The 26,970-nt window shown below is 48.2% G+C and overlaps 1 protein-coding gene across 1 annotated transcript in view; it reads right to left on the reverse strand.

Moving 5' to 3' along the window:
• The window catches only part of LOC126516477 (uncharacterized), a 63,509-nt gene that overhangs the window by 14,085 nt on the left and 22,454 nt on the right, over nucleotides 1-26,970 (reverse strand). The window contains exons 7-17 of the mRNA XM_050166604.2: nucleotides 26,411-26,617; nucleotides 23,255-23,422; nucleotides 20,156-20,342; nucleotides 18,590-18,726; nucleotides 17,626-17,746; nucleotides 15,224-15,388; nucleotides 14,251-14,397; nucleotides 12,129-12,250; nucleotides 11,299-11,595; nucleotides 4,863-4,975; nucleotides 78-315 (exon numbers count right to left, since the gene is read on the reverse strand). Of these exons, the coding sequence (XP_050022561.1) occupies nucleotides 78-315; nucleotides 4,863-4,975; nucleotides 11,299-11,595; nucleotides 12,129-12,250; nucleotides 14,251-14,397; nucleotides 15,224-15,388; nucleotides 17,626-17,746; nucleotides 18,590-18,726; nucleotides 20,156-20,342; nucleotides 23,255-23,422; nucleotides 26,411-26,617 (1,902 nt within the window). The remainder of the gene's footprint in view (nucleotides 1-77; nucleotides 316-4,862; nucleotides 4,976-11,298; nucleotides 11,596-12,128; nucleotides 12,251-14,250; nucleotides 14,398-15,223; nucleotides 15,389-17,625; nucleotides 17,747-18,589; nucleotides 18,727-20,155; nucleotides 20,343-23,254; nucleotides 23,423-26,410; nucleotides 26,618-26,970) is intronic.

Raw genomic sequence — 26,970 nt, forward strand, 5'->3', positions numbered from 1 at the left:
TGATTGATTGATTGATTGATTGATTGATTGATTGATTGATTGATTGATTGATTGATTGATTGATTGATTGTACAAACCTGGTACCAGGCCGAGGCCTTCAAGTTCTCCTGAAGCTCGCCGAGAGGCTGGGAGAAGAACTCCTCGCGCGTCCGGCGGACCACGTGCTCGACCTGGCTCTCGAGAACCATGGCCACGTCCGTCGGGTCATTCTTTTCCTTCACGTACTTGCTGAACTTGGACACGGCACCGGAGAGGGCCTCGCTCTCGCTCTCGATGCGGTATGACTTCAGCAGCGCCCGGATTTTCATCGCGTACCTGTACGTACAAACGAGCTCGGTGTGACACGAGAACACTCCGTAGAGTCCCACGACTGTCGACAACGCTGCCACTGCACCCAGACGCGATTCCTTCATAACCACGAATTAACCATCAGCTTTCGATATATACATACACACGATGTGGGTTTTAACGTCAAGGTTGGCGAAAAGCAGGAAAAGAGTAAGGAAAATACGAAAACCTTCGTTGTTCCAACCTAATAACCCTTTTCGCGGTGATCCCGTGGGCGCTGCCATGTTTGATCACGTGGTGACGCATCCATTGCTTGCCTCAACTGCCTCCGTTGCCTCCGTGTATGGGCTTGTATGACGCAGGTGAGGCTTAGCAAACCTCTGTTTCGGGAGATATCGTAGACGGTGACTGGGTGGACGAAACGAAGCTTTGGCCACAGCTTCAGAGAACATGCAAAGCGCTTTCGGAGTTGGTTAAGCTATGTCTCAACGGCGCGAACAGCGTATATCGTGCTTGTTCTAAAAACGGGGCCAAATATGTATTCCAAGCTATCCAAACTTTCCTCTCATTAAATGAATCAGGATTAGTGTGTTTTGCTCTGCGTTCTTTATTTGGCAAATATTTTGAAGCAGCGGCTTGTCACATTTCTGACTTCATCGGTGCGGTCACTATCCGATTATTGTCTGCCTAATCGCTCGCGGGTGGGCTCGCATCCGAAAGATTTGTTCTTGCTGCGAGCAAGGCTTGAATCGTAGCTGTTTTGTAACTTGTAATACCTTGTAGAAAAGATGTATTATCGCTATAGTAACTCGCTTACTCTTGTAGACCGTCACGAAACATTCCGCCTCGACCTTTCGTGCGCTATCGGTGTAGTCCGTCATTTATTGTACGTATATGATGCTCATATATTCAAGTATGCATCCATTCACTCATTGGCACGTTGTCGATAGAGTAGGTGTAATTTTACGTGCCAATTGGGGTAGATGTGTGTTGATACTGTGCACGAAACTTACTATGACAGGAAGCGGCGCTACTCCCTTTGTCATTGTTTAACGAGCAGGACTCACTTTTGCCAACGTTCCGGGGCTGAAGCACTTTCTTTGAAGGTTAGCGATACAACCTTCAAAGAAAGTGCAAATTTCTGTATCCTCGAGGAAAGCCATCTCGAAGTGCCGGTAACACATACGGACAGTTGCACCTGCGGTCCGCGAACTTGGCCACACAGATTCATTCCATAATATGCCAGTCACTATTTTTGCAGCGAACTACTACACACGTCTGATATCCACACGATTAAATCCGGCATGACTGGAGCTCAGTGCGTTAGCGAAAACTCAGATGCATTTCCGACAGCTGATCTCCCAGAAGCAAGGTGAAAGCGGTAGTGGTTTCGTATTCGTGCGCTGTCGCTGAGGCTACGTGTGGCGCGCCGCCGAAAGCGCCACCTCGTTTCTCTAGAACAAACTGCGCCGCAAAAAGGTTCAATAAAGTAACTAACCTCAGCTCACCAGGCCACTTGCGATATATGATAGCCAGTCATAGAACATATCAGCAGCTGATCACCCGCGCTTCTCTCCAGGGCAGCCAGCAGAAGGCGTCCGCATCGCTGTATGGCTTGGATAAGTGCGCAAGTATAGTAAAGAAGTTTTCACGACGGTGATTCGCACACTGAGCGATTAGAGTGGCTATACGGATGTTAAACTACCTCATTGTAAATTACTTCGGTTAGTTTACACTGGTCTTTGTGTATGTTCTCGTGGAATTCCGCAAGGTGAATAAGGTCTCATGAAAGATAAAGTGGTCATCCAGTGAAAAAATAACAAGTCACAGTTTTGCCCAAAAGGCGAAGTACCGATCGCGATATCAAATTAGTGGACAGCTATACTAAGTAAGGACAGTAGTTTTATCGGACGTATAAAGTTGTAAACATACGCTTACTAACTAAATTAACAAGAGTGGTGTCACGCGCGCACAAGCAAACATTAACACCGCTCACTCGATCGATGACCGCGGAAACTCACTGTCAAAACGCTGGAGTGAGTAATCGCGGCAGCAGCAGCGAGCGAATTGACCTTCGTGCTGCCGCTCGCATCAACGTGTACTAAGCCGCGAAAACACAGCGCGCGGCCGACCGCGCCGCCCGCAGGAAAACGAATCCTCCCCCCCCCCCCCCCCTGGAGCCTTGCACGTGACGGAAGATGGCACGCTTCCTCCACGCTTTCCTAACTTTCGTGCGCGAGATTGAGCCGCGATGACGGGCTCACTCTCGCACGCTTTCACTCTCACATATAGCACACGGTACGGGGCGACTATTTTACCGCCCTTGGACTTTATACGAATATTCACGGCGACGGCGACGGCAGAAATGCGCCTGGAATATCCATATAAATGCTATCTAAACCACACAACATTCGCACAATCCGTTTTGGTCTGTGGAGATTGAAAGCTGCACTACTTGAAATAAGCGCCAAATAGTGGGAAACGGGGTTTCCCAAACTCAACACATTTAGTCTGGAAGTGTCCATCTCTAATTCAACTGTACAAAGCGGCCTAAATAGGTTGCTGCGCATCACAGGCGGCCGCACATGTCCGAGTAACGAAGACCCTTCTTGCTACTGAAAACTTAAGAACCGTAACTTTCTCAAGCACGCCTGGTCATAAATACATATGCGCCACTGTGATGCGAAGCAAACTATATGTTCACTCAGAAAGTCAGAAAAATCTTGCGATTTTGTCATTCATAAAATAATTATGTATGAGGAAGTCCATGCAGTTTTGCGTGCATAGACAATCATGTCAAGCGTGTTCATAAAATAATTATGTATGAGGAAGTCCATGCAGTTTTGCGTGCATAGACAATCATGTCAGCGTGTCACGCTGTTTATCGGCGTCGATTGTATATACGTTTGATATTTTTATAGCTTTGAAGACGCCAAAATTTTTAGCTTTACCAGGTAAGTGAAAGGACGACGTCACCAAATTCATAAATATCTATATGTATTTCGGCAATCCAAGCATACCATTGCGTTAGTTAGCTCGTAACTTGAGATTACACACGTTGCCAGTATACAGCAACCGGACATCACAGCCAGCACCGTCTTCCTGTGCGTTTCTCGCGTCCACGAAAAAGGTTCATTTATTACTTTCGCGTTGGACAGGAGCATCTGTCAAGCTCAGAAAATGTGCTAGACATCCTGTTTGTGCATGGAGTATATAGTGCATTGAGTAAGTTTCAGCGATGTACACATGGAACCCTTTGCGCATTTGCTTGATTTCGATTGGAAGGAGGTCTTTACAAACGGGCCCGTAATACGCTTAGGACTAAGCACCTGCTGCGGAACCAGAGTGAATTTGGTGACTTCAGTGGCAAAGACAACGAAGAGCAAAGAAAGCGCCTATAGGCGGCAGTGTTTCTACGTAGTAAAGGTTAGGCGCCGCCCGCACAATAAAAAAGCCACTGAAAAATTCTGGAAGTAGCAAACGGCGCTGACGCAAAGTAATACTATATACGAACAAGACCTGCATTCACGAACGAATAATTATTCTAAAAATGCGCCTAAAAGCAAATTAGAAATCAACCTTGATGCCGGGCATATTTGTGAAGGCATTCGGCCAATGGCAAAGATTGTTTACGAACGAAAAGCTTTCCGAATTACAAGCCTACGAGTACAACGAGGCGATGACTGCCCAGAGGAAAGAACGGTGCGAAAGCAGTTTGACGGCGAGTGCAGAATTCCAATGATATACCGACGATGGAACACGGGCGCGCCATGCGCGATTGCTGAAGAACAAGGTATTATTCAATGTTAACTGCAACAATCTCTTACAAGGGCGTAGAATAACTGCATTTCGCTTTCAACAACGACCGGCTGGCAGCTGGCGGTACCGAGACCTATGCTACTTGTGTCGGTGTGGATTTCGGTATCGGCGCCTTCGTCGAAGTGTGCAAGTACAGGTGGTGATTGCAGGCGTCGTTTGAGTTTTTGAAAACGCCTGCGGTGTTTCCCACTTGAAATGGACGTCTCTTGTAGTACGAACACAGGCCGAAGAACTCTGCGCACTGCTCTCTTGTCGGCGGGCTGCGGAAACTTTTGCGACGGCAGCTGTGCTTTACGGGTAGGAACGTACTTCAGATTACCGATTATCGTGGCACAAGAACAGGAGCGCTTCGTACGCAAAGAGACGATTTTACGTGAGGGTTTCCGCAGAGGCTATGTCGTGGTTATGAGACGCTTTAGCATAGAGGTACGGTTGAATTTTGACTACCTGAGGCTACCTTGGACTATGAGGATAGCTGACGTCAATCTTTCCTGCATTGTCTTTAGTTAACGCTGCGCGCCCGGTACTTTAATGCCGTGAACTGCGTGTCCCGACATGCCTCAGCGTTTTTGACTGTAGAGTAGCGAGCGCGGCACGTCGGAGAAAGGAAGTTCTCACAAGATCCATGACGCTTTTCGTTGTGGGACAAAATCCAGACCGAAGGGTGTAAAATTGTTTTGAGATCGTAGCCACTGAGGTACGTCAGCTTATTCAGGTTTTATCCTAGGGATAGCAAGGACATTCCGCAGTCTTACCTTCGGTAGGCTGCCTTAGCTTCCGGCACGAAAGCTTCTCGGCCTTCCAGCAGCAGCCGCGGGTCTGGCAAGGTGTCCTCTACCACGTCCAGGCACTCAGTGCTCAGCTCGACCTGTTCAACATTAAAACCGGGCAATCCATACATATATGTGCTCAAAAATGCTCGTTGCGTACTTCCACACGAGTGAACTGTGCCACAAACGGATTGGGGGCAAAGGAGCTCGGCGGGAGTTCTCGGCTTCCACTTCCGCGCCGCAACTAGCATCTAATCACAAGTGAACACCCTAGTACAGCGTGCGGACAGGCATTTACATTCGCACCGGCGTTTATAGCAATCGTACTTAGACCAACTGCAACGAAACTTCGCTTTGGCTAAGTTGGCAATAAATGACAAGTATATACTACTGAAGCAATCTGAAAGAGCAGCTAATTGTCTACATTTCTTAAACGCAGCCTTTAAACGGTACCTTAGGAGACGACGCGTGCACCTGGTGGTTAGCGGATGTGACGTAAGTCCCAGTACACCGCCTCCAAACTATTTAGGCGCGTCGCGGGTAGGCCATAGAGAAACATACCTACGTAAAGAGCGGACACTCGAGCCGTTTCGCGGCCGAGCAAGTAAGGGTCTGACCACGCCCCAGGCGGCGCAGCGGTTTGCGCTTCCACTTCACCTCAAAGGTAGACAGCTTATGATACGTCTATGGGGTTACGTCCACGCATCCCATTTCTGTAGTGTAGTTTCATACAATAATTACTAGAGGGAACGCTGGCGCTGCAGTCGTACCACCATGACAATGATGGGAAGTACATGGATTTGTCTGATCTTCGTGCTTGTGGATTCAGCCGTTCTTGTGGCTTTGTATATTACGCTATATAAATCTTATTGTCGTAAATTTCAGCGAAATCTATACTCTTCGAAGTGCAAAAGACGCCGGGAACATGCACAATTGCTATTAATTGCAACAATTGAGCTTGTCCAGGTGGCCAAATGGAAACGCGCCAAGCGCCTCAATGCACTGGCATGCCCGCGATAAATTCATAATGGCGTTTCATTCCCTTGTCGATACATGCGTCCGTGGCTTAATGGTTTCAATATCAGGCTTCTGTGGTAGAGTTCCTGTGTTCGAATCCTGCCGTCGGACAATTTTAATGATCTTTATTTAATTATTTATTACGCAGTACATTGTTGCAAATAACGAGCTTACGAAGTCAAAAAGCCGTTTGAAGCCGAAAGGGCGAAGTTTAGGCAAATCCATGTGCTTCCCCATAATTCCCATGCTGGTAATTCCGCTCTCATTTCAGCTCCCGTAAACACTAGACCCGGAGTTCCCTCTAGAAATTATGTCATGCAACTGCCTGTGGAGACGGTGATGCTGCGCCTGTCACGTGCCGCTGGTTACGCCCACCCCACCGCGCTTTTCCACGCACCGCCTCGCTCGTGCGCTACGGTGTTTTCTTTGCAGAGAATTTTCCTGTTTCTTGCGTTAAGAAAATTGTTAGCAAGACGTTTGTTATGCTGGGTGAGCATATGTTGGACGCGTGGCGTAGAATCTGAACTGTGGCACTCGTTTACCGTGCAGCCACCCGTTTGTTTTTGCACCCACCTTTTCCGAAAGAGCATTTGCATTACTTCCGACGCGTAATTTTCCATAAGTCACCCGCTAGACATTCGGTTTGGCCTGGCGGTTTTGAGCTGACAAGTTCAGAGCATACAATGCACGATATCGATTGTATCTGCAAAGTATTACATCGCTGCGCGCCGCGGAAAGATCTGAAATTTCAAACCGAACGCCGTTTTTCCTCCTCGCAGCCGCCGCGCTCCAAGCCGGAGGATGACGTACACATGTTCGTGCTATGACGTCGCTCGTGGTGACATGTGACTTCGAGAATTATTTAAGGCAACATCTGTTATTTGTGTAATATGTTGCTTTAACAGAATTAAATGTTAGAGAAATAATAAAACACACAAACCGAATGTCTGCGTGTTTTTGTGTGTGTGTGTGTTTTACTTCGCACCACAGCAAGAGAGATGTACTTCCGTTTCGTCTGCTTGTTGCCACGTCGTGCAGTCGCGCGCGCAGACTCCGAAACTATGTCATTTCCTGCCGTGTTCCAGCGCGCGATCGTGCTCTATGATCCGCTTGTGTCTTCCTCAATGTTTGTGTAGCACTGACGTATACCGCTAGTCAGGTGTCCTCGTGCACAGCGCGCAAAATCGTTCGCTGCGCGAAACGAGACAATAGAGAGTTTTAGGTTAGGGGACGCAAGCGACTTGCGTACGCAGGAACTATAGGCGTCACGGAACTGCGCATGCACAGACCCGTAAGCCTTGGTCCGTGCATGCGCAGCACCGTCGCCCCTAGTTCTTGCGTACGCAAGCCGCTTGCGTCCCCTAACCTAAATCTCTTCCCCACAACGGGGTATTAGAGAGTTATAGAACAGGGGCCCCAATAGTTTGGGGCCCCAAAGAGCTTTGCGGGTGTTGGCATTGGGGCACCCACGACTGAAGAGCTTTAGGATAGGGTTTTGCGTTTGCGGATAGCGTCTTGCGCTGACAGCGCCACTATGGCGTCAAAGAAAAGCTATTAGAAATAATTAAATAAAATATACCATTTTATGATAGGAATAGTAATTTTGGCTTGCGTGTATTCGCGTTTAATTACAATTTAGAGGTTATTCTGTAAGCAGCAAACAATTAGTTGCGCTTAGTTTTGAGCAAACCTACTTTACGTGCCTCCATCAGCCAAGCTTAGCCGTGTTAGGCCTACGAGCCATAAAATCCACAATCGAATTCGGAATCGGCGGTGTCTAATGAATCAACCTTCATAACACACGCTAGTTGAGATAAAGCGATAACCACAGTCACTTCTAGCTTGCTAACGCGTTACCACGAATCGAACGCACTTTGGTGCTAGGTTAGAGCCGTCGCTTCGATGGGTGCCGCTATGTTTGCTAACGCAAAGCTTTTGGGGCCGCTATTTGGGCTCCCGCTAAATCTGTGAAATAGCGTTCCCAACGCAAAACCCAAACGCAGTTTGCGTCTCGCGCATGCGCAGTGGCTTCGACGCTATTTCTTTGGGGCCCCAAAACGTTTGGGGCCCCTATTCTAAAACTCTCTAATCACACTAGCTCGAGCGCGATGCAGTCAGCGGAAGTGCGCCACGCGGAAAAAAAACGAGGAGAAAAAAAGATGAAGGCGGGGCCCGTGACGTATGCGTCCCGCGATCCTCAAGCTCCGATATGAACGAACGCAGGGAAGGAATTTCGCTTGCGAAATTTCTTCCCTCCCCATGTGATCGAGAAAGATGCTTTGATAGGCTTGTTGGTATGTAGGCATAATGGAAAGTAGCGCAAGAAACTAGGAAAAAAGAAGGGAGAAGGAACAGACGGGGCAAATGGAGAGAGTGTCTATGTTGGTGGCGATGCTCGCATCCTGAAAGCATGGCTTCACGGCACTCAAAATATTTCTATCTCGGCTATTAATGAGCCGATTTGAAAAAAAGATTACGCGTGGCTCTGCCATCGCAAACACCTGAGACCAGCGGAGCTGGGGAAGTTAAGGCTTAAGAAAAATCCATGCCGTCTTCCTTTGAGTGGGGTTTCGGTTGGGACGGCATGCCATTTGATGCGCTCGCCGCAACAGAAGCGATTTGTTGAGACGCCATATGCGTCGGTGTCGTGCGCCAGACGCTGCATCGACATCACGCGGCGGCAACCGCCACGCCTTAGCTCTGATGCATGCTAGCTTTGACGCCGTGTACCTCGTAGCTTCTTGAAATCCGCCGAAGCGAGCGTGCGGGTTTTTATCGGAGAGCACTGACGTCACACCACCTGTATCCCCGCCGCGCCGCTCCTTCTTCCCGCTAGGCTCCACCCACCCTCGCCGCGTCGCTATGCTGCGCGATTCACAGCAACAATTTACGGCATCCGTCAGGGCAGGTACTCCGGCGGCTGCCAAATCTTTCGCCGTGGCAGTGGCCCGCGCTCACGCGGAACGCACGCAAAATAACGCCACCATAATAACAGACTCCCAAGAAGCATGTCGCCTTTTTCTCAAGGGCCACGTGACCAAAACATGTCGCTCAATAATGCCGACGAAATTCGCCCATCATCACCAGATCCTATGGTGTCTAGGTCATACAGGCCTTGAGGGGAACGAACTGGCCGATCCGCTAGCCCGAGGTATTATTAACCGGGCCGACTCGACTGAGACGATCCCAGGTAGCCACTGTAATGGCCGCAATCCAACGAATGCCAGGGAGATTCTCGCTCATCAGCGTGCAACAAGAAAAAAATACCCTCCCCCTCACCCACAACTCAGTGGAGAGGAAGCCTCCAACTGGCGCAAAATTCAGACGGGGGTATTCCCCCACCTTAAATTACAGAATGCCATGTTCCCCACTCGCTACAGGCCCGACTGCCCGTGGTGCGGCGGCATACGTACACTACAACACATTACTTGGGACTGTGAATCACACCCATTTGATAAACCACACCACACAATGGAGCAATGGGAGGCACAGCTAACCAGCTCAGACCTGGCGGGACAACTGTCCTTCATAAGACAGGTCAAGCGGGCGGCCGAGGCCAGCGGGGCCTTGGACTAAAGGGGCTCCGACCACTGCACGTAAATCGTTTAAGTCAATAAATCTCTCTCTCTCTCTCTCTCTCTCTCTCTCTCTCTATGCTCTGCTTTCACTCTCTCTCAGCTCTCTTCCCCAGCTCAGCGAAGCTGCGAACGTCAAGAGAAACCCAACAAGGTTCTAACTCCACTGTAATTTCTTATTTATTATTATTATTAATATTTTTATTTTTTGCTGCAGAAGGTTCCCTAGAGTACACATAACTTCCAGCGTGTAAACAAAGTTTGCTGTGTGGCCTGCTGAGGGGCCCTTTAAAGCACAGAATTTGTTATATGTGGCTCGCCCGTACCATCACACAAATGTTTCATTTGGCGCGGCTCGAGCAGTGTAATGCGCATTTGGGATCCTTTAGAAGGATGTTTACCTCACTGCATGCGCCTGGCCCGGTTCGCAAGGGCCACTTTTACTTGATGCGTTGCTTGGCATTGCTAAAACTCTCTTCTTGCAGTTTTTGTATTGATCAAGTGTGTGATTCAGTATTTTTTCTGTCCATTTCCCTATGTAAACAAGAAATAAATTAACTATTTTGTACGGAACCACTGCTTCTTATTGTGTGCAACTGAGGAAAGCGGCTCAGAAACGGTAAAAGAATTTCAATAAAGAGAGCCCTGATTGCATTATTTTCCCAATCTGCGTGAGCTGATTCAGCCTTGCTAGTTCTTTGATAAGCTTGTCGGCTTTTCCAGTAAAATGTTTGTGATCCGAGAGTTTATTGCGTCCATTCTTACGGCATGCTTAAAAATGAAATATTACAAGATATTACACTCCGCTAGAAACGACGTATTGAACATTTCTTGCAGCCGAAGGTAAACCCGAATCGAAAGTATTGTTATCGAAACCGAAACGAAAACAGAGCCAAGCCACGCGTCTAAAATCTCGGAAGGCAAAATTATCGGTGTGGAGACAGTGGAGTTGCTCGGCCGCAGGGCCCTACGGGAGTGTCCCTCTTTACCAGCACGTTTCTCTACGGGCAGGCGCGGATGTTGCCTCATCTCGGAGATTGTGCAGAGGAGCCGTGAATTCCGAGTTATATGCGTCACTTGCGACGAAAGACAATAGCGGCGTTTTTCTCTTTATTTTTTCAGTTTCGATATGAAAATCTACTTTTGCGAGTCTTTCGTGACGCGTCTACTCGTATTTCAAACGTAAAATTTTGCTCGGAGGCTGCTCTGAAACGCTATCTAAAACCTAGGCGTTTTACGCAACTCGAAATTTTGTTGCAGTTGGCCTTTAATCGCGACCTCAATCAGCAACTGTCGGCGCGGGCCGTGCAGTGACTGTTGGTTTGATGACGGGGCAGCTGCCGACAAAGCCAAGCCGGCCGAACACTGGCTGCAAGCGCGCGAGAGGAACAGGCCGACTGCTTGTCGGTCGTTTGTTTCTGCCAGCTCCGTTATATGTAGTTCGGAAGCGTTACGCTTTGGGCGAGTTGGTTGTACATGGTTCTTTAGAGACTTTTGCGCGCGCATGGTATGACAGTGAGAAGTTTTGGTTTCTCCGGCACAAGGGGCTTTGCAGTTTTCGCACGTTTCTTTTGTTGTTTTTCTTGCCTTCCTGTTTTTTCCCGATTGTGGAAGCGTACATATAAAAGCCAATAAAGGCCAGATGAAGTTTCCGCATGTGTGTGTCCATTCTTCGTTCGACGTCCTGTCTTTGCGCGCGCAAAAGTCTCTAAAGAACCCTTACTATATGCCCGCGAAAAACGATGGCTGGCACCTGCAGGCGCAGTAGACGCAGCAACTCTGTAAAAACTCTCCGTATAAACTGTCGAAACGATCAGCGTGCACGGTACCTTCTTGCAGTTCCTGTACAGCTGGCCCAGGACCTTTCGCGAGCAGTACGTGTTCTTCGTGTCCTGCTTCTCCATGAAATCTGGGTACATGGGCGGCTTCTCGGCGTTCTGAAATCCCTTGAGGTCGCCGCACTTTGCGAAGTCCAGGTTGACCGCGCACTTGCGGGCCAGATCGCGGCAGCGGCGCGAATTGATGCCGGCGTCCAGCAAGTCCGCCCACACGAGGTGCGCGTTCGCTATGAGGCCGATCTTGTCGCCCTTGATGTACTGGCAGAAGAAGTCGATCATGTCTTGCACCTGCCGGAAGGATGTTGGGAATCGAAGAGGCAGCGGTTAAGAAATCCTATAGCAGTGCGGGCTCACGTCAGATTCATTTATATTTATCTCTTTTTTTTTGTTACAACAAAGGGCTTTAAAGAAAGCACGACTGCAGGGAAGTCACTGTCGTTCCGCGCCAGACAGCCGTTCCGACCGCGTCAAAGTGCTGTGCATGGGCACCCCCGAAACGTACCACACGTGTAATAGCAATACACGGCTGCGGCTTGTTTTATATCGGAGGGCTGCTGCACAATGTACATGTTCTCCACAGACATCGCCCTTCACAAGTACATACACATTTTGTGCAATTACATGTCTACTGTTTCCTGTGCACAGGCATGGCCTCTGCATTGCCTAGAGTAACAGTGACTGATCCATGAGATTTCTCCACTCGCTCCTCCGAAGCATGTAGCTGAGGGCAGCTCAATGTACTTTTTTTTCTCTCACTCTCTTCGCCAACTGACGCTGCGTTCTACGCTCACAGCATTTAATCTGACATCCAAAGTACTCGCCACAATAGGTGTTTTCCGTTCACGTGGTGGATCGTGGTAGTAGTTCATTGGGTTGCAGTTGGCCTTGAAGATGAGGTCCTCGTACCACAACACTGAGTACTCGTCGCCATCGAGGTCGGAGCCTACCAAGATAAAAATAAAACAAAAGCAGGCGTTAACGTGAACAGGAAAATATGGGTAAGAGACGACGTTTTGAAACCGAAGAAATAGCCGAATGCCTTTCTGATCGATAACCTGGGCAACCGCTGCAAGCCAAACCAAATCGAACATATCAAGCGCACTAATCGTTATTCTTAAAGCGCAGTGATTTGCTCACTCACTTGATTTCAATGACTCACTTGATCTCAGACGGTGAGATACCGTGTAAAAGAAGTAGTCCCCCCCCCCCCCCCCAACGCACTACAGGCACCAAATTCGTGAACAGGTTTTAGAAAACTTAAAGAAATACTTTCTCTGTACGATGAGCATACGGTGCAATGTAAGGCCACTCTTCGAGGTTCGCCTTTTTAGGTGCGGCAGGCTTGAAAATCGCGTATAGCAGATGGCGCAACGCCACAACTTGCGTTAGATAACGCGCAGAGGAGGACGTTATTTGCACGGCAATTATCACTATGTTTAACTAGCAAAATTTCCACCAAATAATTTTGGTTAGATTCATAAGGACACATGTTGCGACAAATCCGCCACTGCTCGCGTCACGTCCGTCTCGAAGGTTGAGATGAAACGCAGCGGCATTGTTTTTCTGAAAACACCTCAACGCCTATGCATTGCGAGGTGCGGTTTCGAAAGGATATCTCGAAACTACTGCTTTAGCTCGTTTGAGGAAATCGTGTAGTACTCGTATGAACATGTCCTCGCCGGTTTTGATAACGTAGTTAACCCATGTATACCTATGCTAATTTATTGATAGTTTACGTCATCTTGGTAATTAGTCAGCTGTACTTGGCAATTTGTCCCGCCAGTGATGTCAATATGTTGAGCCAATCCAGTCCAAGTGGCGACATATTGCTCTCTCTGCCACAGAACCATTCGTTTCGATCCCAAGCTTAAGGGTTTAAAAAGATTTTAAAAAAGGAGAGAAAGAGAGAGAGAGAGAGACGTACTGCAAGATTAAGTGGCTTGAGGTATATACCAGACTATTGCGTCGAACGATGCGATGCCCATAACGCAAAAGGGAGATTCCCTGCGGCGTGTTTTGCGGCGCTGCGTCACTGTTTAGCACTCTTTGTAGCGCGTTTCAACATGCGACGCTCGAACCCCAGGCTCAATGCCGTTGCTTTGGAGGACCCGCGAAGGTCCTCGTCACTCGAGCTGTCCGTTTCCAAATCTCTTCCTCTTGTACCCTCCTCTACACTTTATTGTTACTGCTGTAACTATGCCACGAAGAGCCAAGACCAAGCGATTCACTGCTTCGTGCATTTTTTGTCGTCCAGTGACTTTACAAAGGCGAGAAGAAGGTATACGTATGCAGCTCGAAACGACCGATGGGGCGTGAAAGAATCGCTCTGCCTTGCAAAAGATAACTGGATGCATCAACCAATTCATGGCAGCGGTCTGCTAAAAACTGGATTCGCACAATGGGGACGAATTGTTGAATCAGACCGTGGACTAGCGTGAACTTAAGCTGGCTTCAACAACCACAGACAACACACAGCGAATCACATCGCTAGCAGCTCGTCTGCAGTGATATTGCGTGGGATATTGCGATATGACGCAAAGCGCATGGCCAGCTAGGTCTACCGAGCCGTATACAGAAACTTTCACATAGAGCGCTGCTGCACGCAGGTTTTTTGGAGAAGGAGCATTGTTTTCACGGGAGAACTGTGCGTCGAAGTGCTTCCGAGATTGGACCCTTTTAATATTGGCAAAGCTGTTGCTTTACCGCGAGGAAGCTTGCCCAGGGTAACTGCGGTGTATTTAGTTTTGCAATCAGCGTGTATACGAGATGAACGGGAAAATGTAGACGTGGCTCTCATGATGAAACCACGCGCAAGAGACAAGCCTCAGCAGACTTCGTCTTCCTTTGAACCGCGGCCGATGCCGCCATGCGTTGGGCCAATGCGCAGTGCGGAGAAGCCGCACTTGCGCGGATCAGGAAAAATAGTGGCAATTGGATGCGTACCCGCCATCTCGTCTGGATGCGGTCGGTCCCCCTTGGCCGGAAAGACGATGCAGTCGCGCACGTGATGCAGCTGTGGCACGTTCACCGCCGTCAGTTTGCGTATGTCGCCCGGGTGCATGCACGGGTTCTTCGTCACGATGACGTCACCTGCGCACGTCCCAGATGTCCGCGGCGACACGGATACAGACGCGCTGAGCTGAATTCCGACTTGCGTTTACGTAACGTGTACAGGTATTACTGCTGCTATATGCCGGGTGTTTCACCGTATTTGGAACCAAAACACTGAGTATAGAATGGCACAAGACGACCGGTTCGAAGTATTCCTTTTAGGGCATAAGTTTTACTTGAAATGGCCATTAGGGCATAATTTTTACTTGAAATGGCCATAACGTGCTCGGAAACACCAAATGAGGTTGGTTAATTGCCCCTTTTATGTGGTTCTTCTTCCGGGCTCTGAAAATACCCGCGAGTTGTGGAAAAATAAGTGTCCTCTTGCGCGTCTAGATGGCGGCACTCTCAAACGCGTTTCGAAAGAACGAAGCCCACATTGAGTTAAACCTAATAAAAACGCTGCCCGCAGCAAAGGAGCTAGAAGTCGCCCACAGCGACAGACTACTGTAATGGCCACAGACCTTTCTATCCCCCCCTCCCACAGTTAGGTAACTACAAATCCTTTAGCTTCTACTCCACATAGCGATAACTCAAGGCATAATAATTTCACCAAAGCGAAAGCCTTGATTATACTGAGGAACTAGAAGACGCGTGAAGTATGTGTAAGCCTGCAGGCGAACGGGAGCACATGCGCGGACCGTTCTTTAAAACTGTAATGAAGGAGCCAGCTAGTGAACGGTATACATCATTCTTCCAGGAACGATCAAGCAAGATCCAATCAAGAATTTATTTCTTTGAGTTGCTGCGACACTCCGAGGACAAAATAAGAAGCGAAAACAATGCCGCTAACCAGACAGTATACCTTCAAGGATAGTCGCGGGGTCGTTGACCTTGTATCGCAGCATGTCATTCGAGTACTGGACGAACACCTGCCCGTACTCCAGTGTGCCGGTTTCGTCCAGCACGCCGAACATGGTGCGGCCGGAGCTTGGTGGGATCAGGATGCGGGCCTTGGTCTTCAGCTCCTCTGCGAGCGTGCATTGTCGAGCGAAAAGGGAACAGCGTGTCACACTGGCAGCGCGGGCGAAGTTTTGTTTGCGTCGCTTCGACCGTAAGTCATTCGGTAAGTCGCGTGCAGTGAGTCACCTGCTGCATGCAATGGCTATTGCGAAAGCGTTAAGATTGAACCTCGCACCGCCGTGCGTAGCGCCATGACGTGCCTCACGGAACGACGAAAACAATAGGGTCGCAAGTAGCGTACACACTACAAGGCATGGGCGAGATATACAGTCGAGTGAAGCGAACGCGCTTTCACGGGCTTCGTGATTCGCACGCTTCTGTGCGGATAAGGATGCTTATTTTTCATCGTGCGCTATCATTTCTCCTTTTAATACTGTGCAGTGATGCACGCTGCACAGGCGCGATTACAGTTACCTCAGGTGTGTCGCGCAAAGGCGGTAACTGTCCAGCTTGCGTTCCTCGTAGAACAAAGCGTAAGATATGGCTATAGTTGGTGCTCGATGGTCATAACGCGAAAGTAAGCATAGCGCGAACCGAGAAAGACGCCTATAATTAAGCGCTATAATAGCTATAGTATTTCGATAGACGAATTGATACTGCCTACCCTGAAAATTTAAATCCCCCAGCGTATATAATAAACGGACACTGGAGATATTAAGTTGTGATGTATTAGCGAAGCACCTTTCTAGAATATGAAAAAAAGAAAAAAAAAAAGAAAGCCGCTTTTACCGTGAGAGGAGGCTTGGTATAAGCCAAGAAAAAGACGCAAAGGTGAAAGACTGGCGGCGACGCCGCGTTGAAGTCCCCGTACCAGCCTGCCTTAACGTCACTTGTTTTGACACTGTTTGCTCGAGCCTGGTTAATGTTCTTTATCGATAAGCATATATTGCGTTACATTCTAAAGCTGCCAAGAACTGTATTTAGCAAGTTTCGAGAACTTAATGTACTGCGCCAGAAGGTGCAAATACGAGAAAAATAATTTTTAATTCTGCAACTTCACCCTGACGTATCCCATCGCCAAGGAGTCGGTGCGAAATATAAAGAAATTATATTTCTTTTTTCTAGTTAAAAAAAATATTAAGCGATTTCTTCAAAAAACAGTTTTGAAGGAATAATTTACAGCTGTGAACTAATTTTGGCTTCTATTAGGTATTACTAGAGGTGCAATTTAACACAGGTAAACATATGAAGTAAAAACAGTACGACCGCTCGTTCTTTCTACACACTAAGGACAATTGCCCCCTCAGGGGTGTTTTGTTGTGTCGATAAGTCATCTCCTTACACCAATGCACTTACATGAAAGAGTGATTTCTTTATCATTGTCCCTTTTCCATTATTGTTTGTTGCACACTATGTTTTTTTTTTTTTTTACAGCGATATATTTTATTATAAAACTACCTTATATTCTTTAGGATGTCGACCGAAGTAATCCCGAACTGCTTTCCGAGTCGTTTGTAAAAAATTAAACGAATGAAGAAAAAAAAAACGCGCGACACTTCTCCACGACTCGAACTGCAGACCTGCGGATTGCCAGTCGGAAGTGCTACCTCTCGACCGATCTGCCAACACTTCCACGGAGAGCAACACAGCACCTAAAGAGTGCGCCGCTGACTCTATCTGATATATTAAGCCGACGGCCGCGCTCTTCAGTTCGTCGATCAGCCAGCACCAAAACCATATTCATGAAGTAGCAGGTTGACATCCATAACCTAATGTTGCCATATGCCGTGCTCGAACAATCACTTGGTGCGAACCATTAAGAAATAAGGCTGTACGGCTTTATACTTGATTGAAACGTTGAAGTGCCCGCGCAGCCTAAGCTATGTAAGGTGTGTGTTTCGCACAAAACACCCTTCTAGGACCCTGAAATTATTTGAAGGGTGCACTAGGGGCATTCTATCTGGTACACCCATTTTTCAAAACCTAGTAAATGTAAAGGTGCAAAAAGAGTTTCGCCATCCAATTACCCACGCAGGTGTTACTTTTTCTTTGTGTGTAAGTTCATCGGTATACGCGTGCCAATTAGACATGTGCACTCCCCCCCCCCCCCCCCCCTCCTTGCTAGGTTTTCACCATCTAGCCTAAGAAGTGCACCTACATTTGTGTTTCTCCTGTAGCGTCCCTATAGCAAGCCACTGCTCAGCATCAGCTTAGGTCCAGCGGACAGTTTCGCACATGGCGAACTACTAATACGGCGCAGATGAAGCAGCAGCCAGCTGCGGCAGCTGTCGACGGTGCACTTACTCAGGACCTTCTTGTTGACGGCGCGGACCAAAGCGCGGAAGAAAGGCTCCACAGTGAGGTCGATGCCGACTCCCGCCAGCTCCTTGTACGGAAGCCGCATGGAACAGTACGTGCACAAAACCTGCGCGGGTGAATTCGGCCGATATGAAATATTTACCAGGCGTCGACGTTTGCTGTCTTTCTATATATGCTGTAAATGAGAAAAGACAAAAAAGCAATTTTTCATAAAGTAAGGTTGCGCGGCTCAGTGCAATCCTTAAAAAACGAAAAAGAAGCGCCTGGTTACATTCTAATGGAAATATTTACGTGCAGGGTATACACCTTAGACCTCTCTGGATGCAGGCTAAAAGGTGGCCAAAATTACTCGGGAAGTCCTGCACTACGGTCTCTCTCTGTTGCCAGTTTCTTGCTTTTCAACGCAAGGAGTCTGTGTCAACTCACGCACAGAAGCGTCATTGGGGTGCATGTGTGGAGCGTAAACAACGCACACGCGCCAATGTCCAAAGCAGTGGGAGAGTTACTGTTGGCGCAGTCAAGACAGCTTTCGGCACACATAAATAGGCTTTGCCGTTTTCATAATTACTTCAGAAAGAACGACGCTATTCTGCCATCTGTCATCATCTGTCATCTGTCATCTTTCATCAACCACAACCCATCCTTGTTTCCACCGCCTCCTCCATCCAGTGCTTGAGCCTTTGCCGACATGGGCCCGTATTATAAGCAAAGCTTTTCGTCCGTCCCTAATCCCCCCTGTCATCCGCCTTCCCTAATGATGTGTCCTGCATCTGGATTGGCTAGAATTTCATCTTGCGAACAATTCTATCGTTAAGACAGTTTTGTAAACATGCATCATGTTCAATGCAGTTACTCAGTGCGCATTGATGAAACTAAACCTCAGAACGGGCGCTTCAAATGTTAACGCAATTAAGAAGGGAGGGGGCGGGGGTTGCAAAGCCGATCGTACCTGCGCGGCTTCATGAGGGTCTAGCATGCTGTCGATGAACGAATCCAGGATGTGGTTTTGCAGTGTGAGGAACGTCTTCGACTTGATTCCGCTCTGTTCCAGGATGGTGATCATGGGGCGGTTCAGGTACAGCACACCTGAGAAAGAACATCACGCAAACGCCGAAGCTGCTGTCTCACTCGCAGCTCTGCAACGACCTGCGTTCTCTCGAGCGAGTTTTTGCACTAGCAAAAACACGCTATAGCATTTCTAGCTTGCGCGGCACGTTTCAGCGCGTTATCTATGCGGCCGCCATTTCTTATTTCGAATTTTACTTCCTGTTGCCTCCATCCATGTTGAACATGTACAGCCTTTGTGCGTGCGTGCGTGCGTGCGTGTGTGTGCGTGTGTGCGTGTGTGTGTGCGTGCGTGCGTGCGTGCGTGCGTGCGCGTGTGCGTGCGTGCGTGCGTGTGTGTGTGTGTGTGTGTGTGTGTGTGTGTGTGTGTGTGTGTGTGTGTGTGTGTGTGTGTGTGTGTGTGTGTGTGTGTGTGTGTGTGCGTGTGTGTGTGTGTGTGTGTGTGTGTGTGTGTGTGTGTGTGTGTGTGTGTGTGTGCACGAGCAGTAAAAATAGAGCCATGTAGTCAGCTGCGGTCGCAGGCAACGTAGCCCCTATACTTTCGACAAAGGCTGCACATTCTTTAGAAAGTAACATGGACATTTCTTATTAGTATTCAAATAATGGCCTCTCGTGAACACGTCATATTTTGTGAGCAAGTAGACGTGCTTTATTGATGAAACGGTGAAACCACCCCGGCCACTAGACGAGCTGTCTCAATAAACTTGTTGAAACGGTTAAATCTATAAAGAGCAATACCAGTTACCAAGGTATACGTATCTAATACACAGATGGCTCATAAGCAAGAACTATAGCACTTTTATAACCACATTTAGGCACACGTAAAAATTTTAAAATCTGGGGTTTTACGTGCAGAAAGCACGATCTGGTTGAGGGGGGGCGGGGGGGGGGGGGCGCACGTCGTATGTAGGGGAGACTCCGGATCAATTTTGACCACCCGAGGCTCTTTACCGTCTACCTGGTGCACGGTACACGAGTGCTTTTGCATTCTGCGCCTATCGGAATATGGCCGCCGCCGTCGCCAGGATCGAACCGGCCACCTCGAGATCTGCAGCGCATCGCCATATCCACTGGGCTATACCGCCGGTCGGGTACTAAAAAAAAATCAATGATGCAAATACAATACATAAGTATATCTTCCTGTTCATACAATAACTGTATGCCGTTCATCTAAAGGTGCGCCTATAAACTTGAAATCACGCAACGCTTATAAGAAGAACCTGATTTATACCTGTGACTATGCCATACCAACAAGGCCGAACGCCAAACCTTGTCAACAGATCAAGTGACCACGAGCACGCACGCGAAGTTGTAGTGTACCGCATATTGCAGTAACGTTTTCTTTACATCAAGTCTGCATCTGACCGTAAGGCCAATATAATCCCCGACCTAACAGCTCAGCGACAAGATATATACGCGCTAGGAATCGACGCGCTGGCCGACAACTCACGCGGCTTGCTGGTCTTCAGGATGTACAGGTCTTCGTGCTCCGAGTGGAACTTGCACATGCTCTGACGAAAGATGATCCGGCGTCCGGGCAGAGTCGGGTCGAGCAGAAGCATCCCCTTGCAGCCGCCGTAGCGAATCTGCACGGCGCACGGTTCCTCGCCGTCTTCCAGCTCGAGGGCGCGGTGCACCTGCAAGTCCGCGCGTATCGTCGATGGAGGAGGCAAGTCGACGCGCCCTGGCACGTGTGCGCTGCTCGACGCCTACTTCTGTTGAGCTGTGCGGCGTGAAACGCGTGACGTCATGCATGAGCTCGCTTAGAGGACTCAGAGGTGTGCTAAGTGGTACATTACACCACCTCCCTACTTTTTTTTTCTATCTTTCTCTTTTAGTCGGAACAGACTTCTTGAATTTTGCCTCTTATGGAGAGTGCTGTTCAGCCTTTACATGATCTGTGGAAGAAGCTGAAATTACCTGCATGAACATTTGCAATGTCCAGGCAGCTGATTAGAAAGATTCCCAAATTAACTTATATTATTCGCTCCAGGGCACAGCACAGCACCGTCATGACAGCTTAGCAGAAATAGCGAGACTGGCACCACTTGGCGAGATATCCGCACTTAATATGTATTTAAAATACGTTTGCGTTCCAGTTTATATTTTTCCAAAAGCATTCCTCAAGCAGTTTGGAATGATCTTAACTGGAAGGTCCGTGCATATTTAACAGATTCTTGGGACGGATATCTTGAACTTGCTGCTATTCTGCTACGCAGACATCGCTTCATTACTGTTCAGCTTCAATTTAGCGATTGCAAGCAAATGCGCAAGAGTAAGCAATTAAGGAGCATTAAATGTGTAATACGTGAATTTTTAAATTAGTTGCATGGGCATGCGATTTATCGCGAAAATATCCTCTTAATGTGATCCACCATGAACAAGCCTAATCGTGACATATGCTTCACGCGATTTCTTAAAAGAAGTCACAGGCCTGCGCGGGCACACCCAGCACAGTCGCAGCGTAAGCTGGAGGAGCGGCTTTATAGGAGCTCCAGTTGCGGCACCACGCCCTACAGGTTCTTCGCGTCGTTCTCACGAGAACGATCTGAACTGTCCGCCCCGCGTCGACGGCAAGCTTGTGTTGCTCTCTGCACAGCGGTCTGCTGAGCCCGATGTTGCCTGGTTGCAGCCGTGAACGTGGCTCTACGATTCGCCTCCTCAGCAGCGGTTCGTACCTTGCGAGGAGGCGCCATAACGTGTGACGAAGAGCAAACGGAGGTTGCCAGACTACGTGGCGCACATGTCGCATACGTTGACCCGTGGCACGGTAAGTTGCTGTTGACGATGATGATGATGGTTCGTTACCATCCCCTTCGAAACGGCATGGTGACAACTGGTCACATAGCCTGCTTGAGTTTACCAGGTCCAGCTAAATGCAGCATGCAACTGCTATATGCAACGGCTACGTGTCGGGACACCTGAAGGAACATAACGGAACTGCAAAGTTTTTACGCATGGACGATTCGCGGCGAGCATGTCAAATTGGCACGATACGATGGTAGTGATGATGATGCTTGAATGACATTCCCTCTGAAACGGGACGGTGAGAAACGGTCACCTAGCCTGCTTGAATCAATCCGGTTCGCCATACATGTTTTTCCATTACATTAACATTTGTACATTTCCATAACATTTTTCTTCCTCAAACCTTCTTTCACTGCTTTGTACCGCTACCTGTGCATCCGCTACATGGCGTTCCACCTAACGTAATATACAACTGCAATGCAAAACGCGCACGTATCGGTGATAGGCGCGGCGCGCATGTCACATCACGTGTATCCTCGCGCTTTAGAACACGTTTACTATTTTTCCGCGGCATGCTAGCATGTATAGGCGTGGCTCTGTGGTGGAATGACTGATTCCCGCGCAACGGGCCCGGGTTCGATCCCGGCGGGGGAACTGGGTATTTTTTTTTTTTTTTCGAATTCCCGGCGATAGCTGATACGGACACAGACGGCGGGCTCCATCACCACCCAAAAAGGCTGTTGGAATGAGCCCATGACAGCGTACACCATAAAAGGAAATCTGCCCGATCTAAAGAAAACACCCGGTATGACAGATTTCGCTTTGTATGCATCAGGTAATTAAGTTTACCAGATCAGCTTGGGCATTTTGGTACATGTATTGCCTTCTCTATCCCTGTCTCAAGTTTGCGCTATTGTTTCCGAGGTAATGAACCGCGTCGGACATCTCAAAGCAATGGGAATAGGTGCTTCCGGTTCATTAAATAGCAGTTAGCGTGTTCAGGATGACATTCGCGTTTCTATCTGCAGCACGCGCGGGGAGTGCTCAAGGCGCGTAAACTTAATTAGTACGAAACCGGAGTAGATTTCACCGCCTGCGTGTCCTAGAGGCCCCCTCACGAATCCATGCAAGCAGAACAATGTTGAATCATGAGGTTTTATGTGCCAAAACCATGATTTAGTTATTAGGATATATATATATATATATATATATATATATATATATATATATATATATATACCTTTTTGCCGCACCACCGCCACGCCACATTTTATTTCTTTGAATGTCTTTTACAGAAATGTGGCGTGGCGGTGGTGCGGCAAAAAGGTAACGTACCTCAATCCGCAGCAGCGGCTCTCTTCGACTGCCGCTGCCACTGCAGCCAAGCATATAAGTACATGCCAGACGCACAATTATCATCGCGTTATCTGGACACACGGCGTGTTTGCACCGCCTAAACCAGGCGAGGGGCCCCTTTACTATTCGGCCAAAGCTCGGTAAAAAAAAAAAAGACTTCTTGGGTATTACGTGCTAAAACAAACCATGATCAAAATACGAGGCGCCGTAGTGGGAGGGGTGGGGTAAGTTGGGGGGGGGGAGGGGAGGGGAGGGGGGGGTCTCGGGATTAACCTTGACCATCTTGGGTTCTTCCTTCAACGTGCAGGCCCCGCGTGGTGGACGAGCGTTTTCGCATTGTGCCCCACATCGGAAAGCGGCAGGGTCGCAACCCGCGATCGACCTCGTGCTCAACAGCGCAGCGCTATTAGCCACAGCGGCGGGTAATGCGGGGCCCCCTGCATACCTTGCGCAGCAGGACGTGCGAGATGCGGCCGATGCCGTCGCTGAACACGTACTCGCGGTGCAAGACATCGCCGCCGGACCGGCGAATCGTCGTCGTCTTCTTGATGTCCGGCTCGATGCACGTGTGGTGGCGCTGAACGGTGAGGAAGCCCAGCGACTGGGAGAAGGCCTGAGGGTTGGGCAAGGACGCGTGGGCAAGTTATCTTTTTTTTTTTTTTTTTTTTGCGAAAATTGGTGCAAACGTTATAAAAAAAAAACTTCATTGAAACACCGAGTTCGCAAAACACCGTCAATTCGCAACCAAAACGGATATCACATGCACGAGTCTGTAAACTTTAGTAAAGGTCTAGATTCGAGAAACGTGTTTCGCGTCCACATTTTTAATAAGCTATCATGGGATTTTGGAGGGATGCACTGTATGGGGCTGCTTTTTGTTTAATTATTAACATAATTTTCAAGGAACGCCTGCGGAGCGTATAGCAGACTTCTATGCCTTCAGATGGACTACTCCAAGAGGCGGCGTTATCTGTACGAGAAATCAAAGTTCACGGCACATATTGCAGCTTGCGAATTGTAGCCGATTAAGTTCGCAAGTCATGCGCACTTGGAACGAATTCTAAGGATGACGCCCGTTTCGTGGTGTGCGCCACGAAGCTGTGCCAGTAAAACGCGTTGGTGTTCCAGTAATTTCCGAGCTTCGATGCACAAAAGAAAGGAGTTTTGTTCAGTGCATTATCACCGCAAGTTTGACGCCGCTTATCTCCGAACTGCTGCTAGTTTCAAAGCCCGATTAAATGCATGAGCCTCTCGAACTCACTGGCTCCAACAGGAAAATTTCGGTATCTGTGCTTTATGTTCGTTAGTAAAATAGTTGATTACTAAAATTCGGATCAGTCAGCTATGCTTTATGATTTATTTTGGAATTAATTTATATGTATGAATTATTCCTTTAGTTTTCATATATTTATTGGCCATTTAAGTAGATGTAATGAAAATTTTCACCTTCCATTTAATGCATCAAGCGTGATTCGAATCGTTTCAGTGGATGCCAATGAAAACGATCTTACTGTTGCAATGTAGGTAGGAGCTCCGTTAAAATTAAAAAAAAAAAGATTTCTCGTAAACGAACAGTACCTCAAGATGACATGCTGAAAGAGAAGTTCAGGAAAAAGCGCTCGCTAGAGGTCAGAATGAAGACGTCTGTAAAAGAGCAACCTAAAGAATACTGGTCACACCAGGAAGAATATTTGCGGAAGAGCACGACTAGGGGCTAGGTACAAATCATGAAAGTCAGGCTCGCGATCGCTTAGCCATTATTTCGTGAGTAGTAAAGGCCTCCGTATTTCTCGATTCGTTTTTCCTCGTAAAGAAAAAAAATAGCGGTAAATATTAAAACCCCCGAAATACATCGTTTGTGCCACTACCGGCCTAAATTCGTGGAAACGTAGGTAGTCGTGAGAAGCCTATACTTTGAACGTGCTATTTTAATGGCGTTGATGCACAAAAGCTGGGGCGGATGCCAGACTTCAGCAACATTGTCCACGCTGCAGTGGTTCAAAGATTTGGGATCAGTCCCAGCAGCAATCCCAATACTTGGGCAGACTTGTAGACGTTACAGAAAAAAGAAGTAATCGATTACAATTACTTTTTTCGAAAATGTAATTAGTTACCATTTACTGCCCCACAAAAGTAATTAATTACTAAAAAAGTTGTCTTAATACTTTTCTCCTTACTTTTATAACCATTGCAGAAATACAGCAGATAGGATGAGCTGGCCTGGCTCTTTCAGTACCTGCTCTGCAGCTCTTCACACGCTGTTTACCTTCATTAGGAATTGCTTTTCAACATTTCATTTGGTAATGTTGCCTCCTTTTCTTGTGAAGCTATCCGCAGCGAAACGCAAAACTTGTTTGATGTATGCACTGGAGAGAAGGCCTGTGTTGTGCTGAACGGACACCTTGCTCGCAAGATTGTGCTTACTCGAGGCTGCAATGCTCGCAGTCTGTGTATTTTATGAAGCACCGCGCTTCGTTGCTGCTGGGGCTAGGGGAAGTCGCTCCCAGTAAGGCCAATAAAAAACTGAGAAATCGTCCGTAGGTATTTCCTGGCCTCAACGTCCGAAGTGGTCATCGCTATCAAGCCACAGAAGCGTCCTTCCAATTTGTCGGCCGACATAAGGTGGGCCCCTTCTGCCGGCGCCCTTCATTCGTTTTGCACTTCGATTAAAATGACTGCTTTTAACGCAAATGTTCACGCTCCTTGAAAATGCGACCAAATCTGTAGTTCAATTTAGTATAAAGCTGTATATTATTCAGCCGTTAAGAATACGGTCTGTGTGTTACAGTCGCAAGAAATAGGTGTATGTCAGCTGCGTACATATCAGACAGATAGAAACGTGAGCGTTTAACGGTCAAGAACTTCCATCTAATCAGAGAAGTCATAGACGGTTCTAAGCGAAGACGAACTGAGCATCAGCTCTTACCCCCTAAGAGGGCCGCTTAAAAGCACTTGCAGGAGAATGAGAGAGATGGCGAAATGAGGGAGATTTAGTGTAAGAGAAAAGCTCAGGGAGGTTGGCCTTCCAAGACATACGTGCTAATCTGTATGCCTACCACGTTCTGATTATTGAGGCGTAGGTGCAGGACGCTGATTGTAGGATGGAGGTAACCCATGTACCTACTTTGTTTTAATCCCTTTGGACACTGCAGTTCCCGCTAAGTGTACGTTCTCAAGGCTTCAGTGCGACCCCTGTTACAGCTTGTTTCATAAAAAAAAAAGAAAAGAACTGGTTACATGTAATGGGTTACTAAAGAAAGTAGTATTGCAGGAAGCGTTACCGAGGAAAAAAAAGTAATCGTTAAATCACAAAATAACCGGAAAAGTGATTCATTACAAGTAAGTAATGACGTGTAATTCGTTGCGTACCGGTCTGGATTTGTGACGCTCTGGCAAAGCTTCAAAATGGAGTCATTCCCCCGTCTGACCCCGTCACATGACATGACAACTTTTCACTACACGCACTTCATAGCTGCACGCTACTGAAAGCAGCTTGCGAAAAAAAATGAGAACTCACGCGTGCGACGGGTACGATCTCGCTATACGCGCTTCGACAAGGCACATTGTTTTTGCGTCCACAAACTGCGCGCTCTCTCCGCACCTGTCCGAGCCGTGCCATGAACTTGGGCACGCTGTGGATGGCTGACAGGTCGCCGATGCCCGCACGTATCGTCTCGGCAGTGCGGCCCTCGTTGTCGCGGGCGTAGAACCAGACACCATGGCTGCGCAGCTGGCTGGTCGAGCATCCTAGGAACACGAAATGCCGGCCGCCGATCTTCAGGCCGTGCATTAGCGGTGGCTTGATAACCTGGCGGAGCGAGGAGCAAGCGCGCAGTGTATGAATATATCTCTGTATACAGCTTCTCTGGCGCCGCCTTTCTACCAGATTATTCGTCGGGTAAAGGCGAGGTTATGAGCGGCTGGGAATGTCGAGGTGTACGGCGCCATCGACAGTCTCGCGGAGGACGTTACAGCGCAGTGATCACGTGCGGTTAAGGCTGACGTCTAAACGCTGACACCACAGCGCGCGGTATTACGTTCATTCGTGCGCAAGGAAATGGTTGTGCAAACGCATTGAGCTTATTCACGAACACGCTAACTTTACGTCGTTTCGCAAATAAATCAGAACGCGCTTGTGTTGTAGTCCGCACTCGAAGTTAT

Source organism: Dermacentor andersoni, chromosome 1, assembly GCF_023375885.2.
Source record: "Dermacentor andersoni chromosome 1, qqDerAnde1_hic_scaffold, whole genome shotgun sequence".
Taxonomy (NCBI): domain Eukaryota; kingdom Metazoa; phylum Arthropoda; class Arachnida; order Ixodida; family Ixodidae; genus Dermacentor; species Dermacentor andersoni.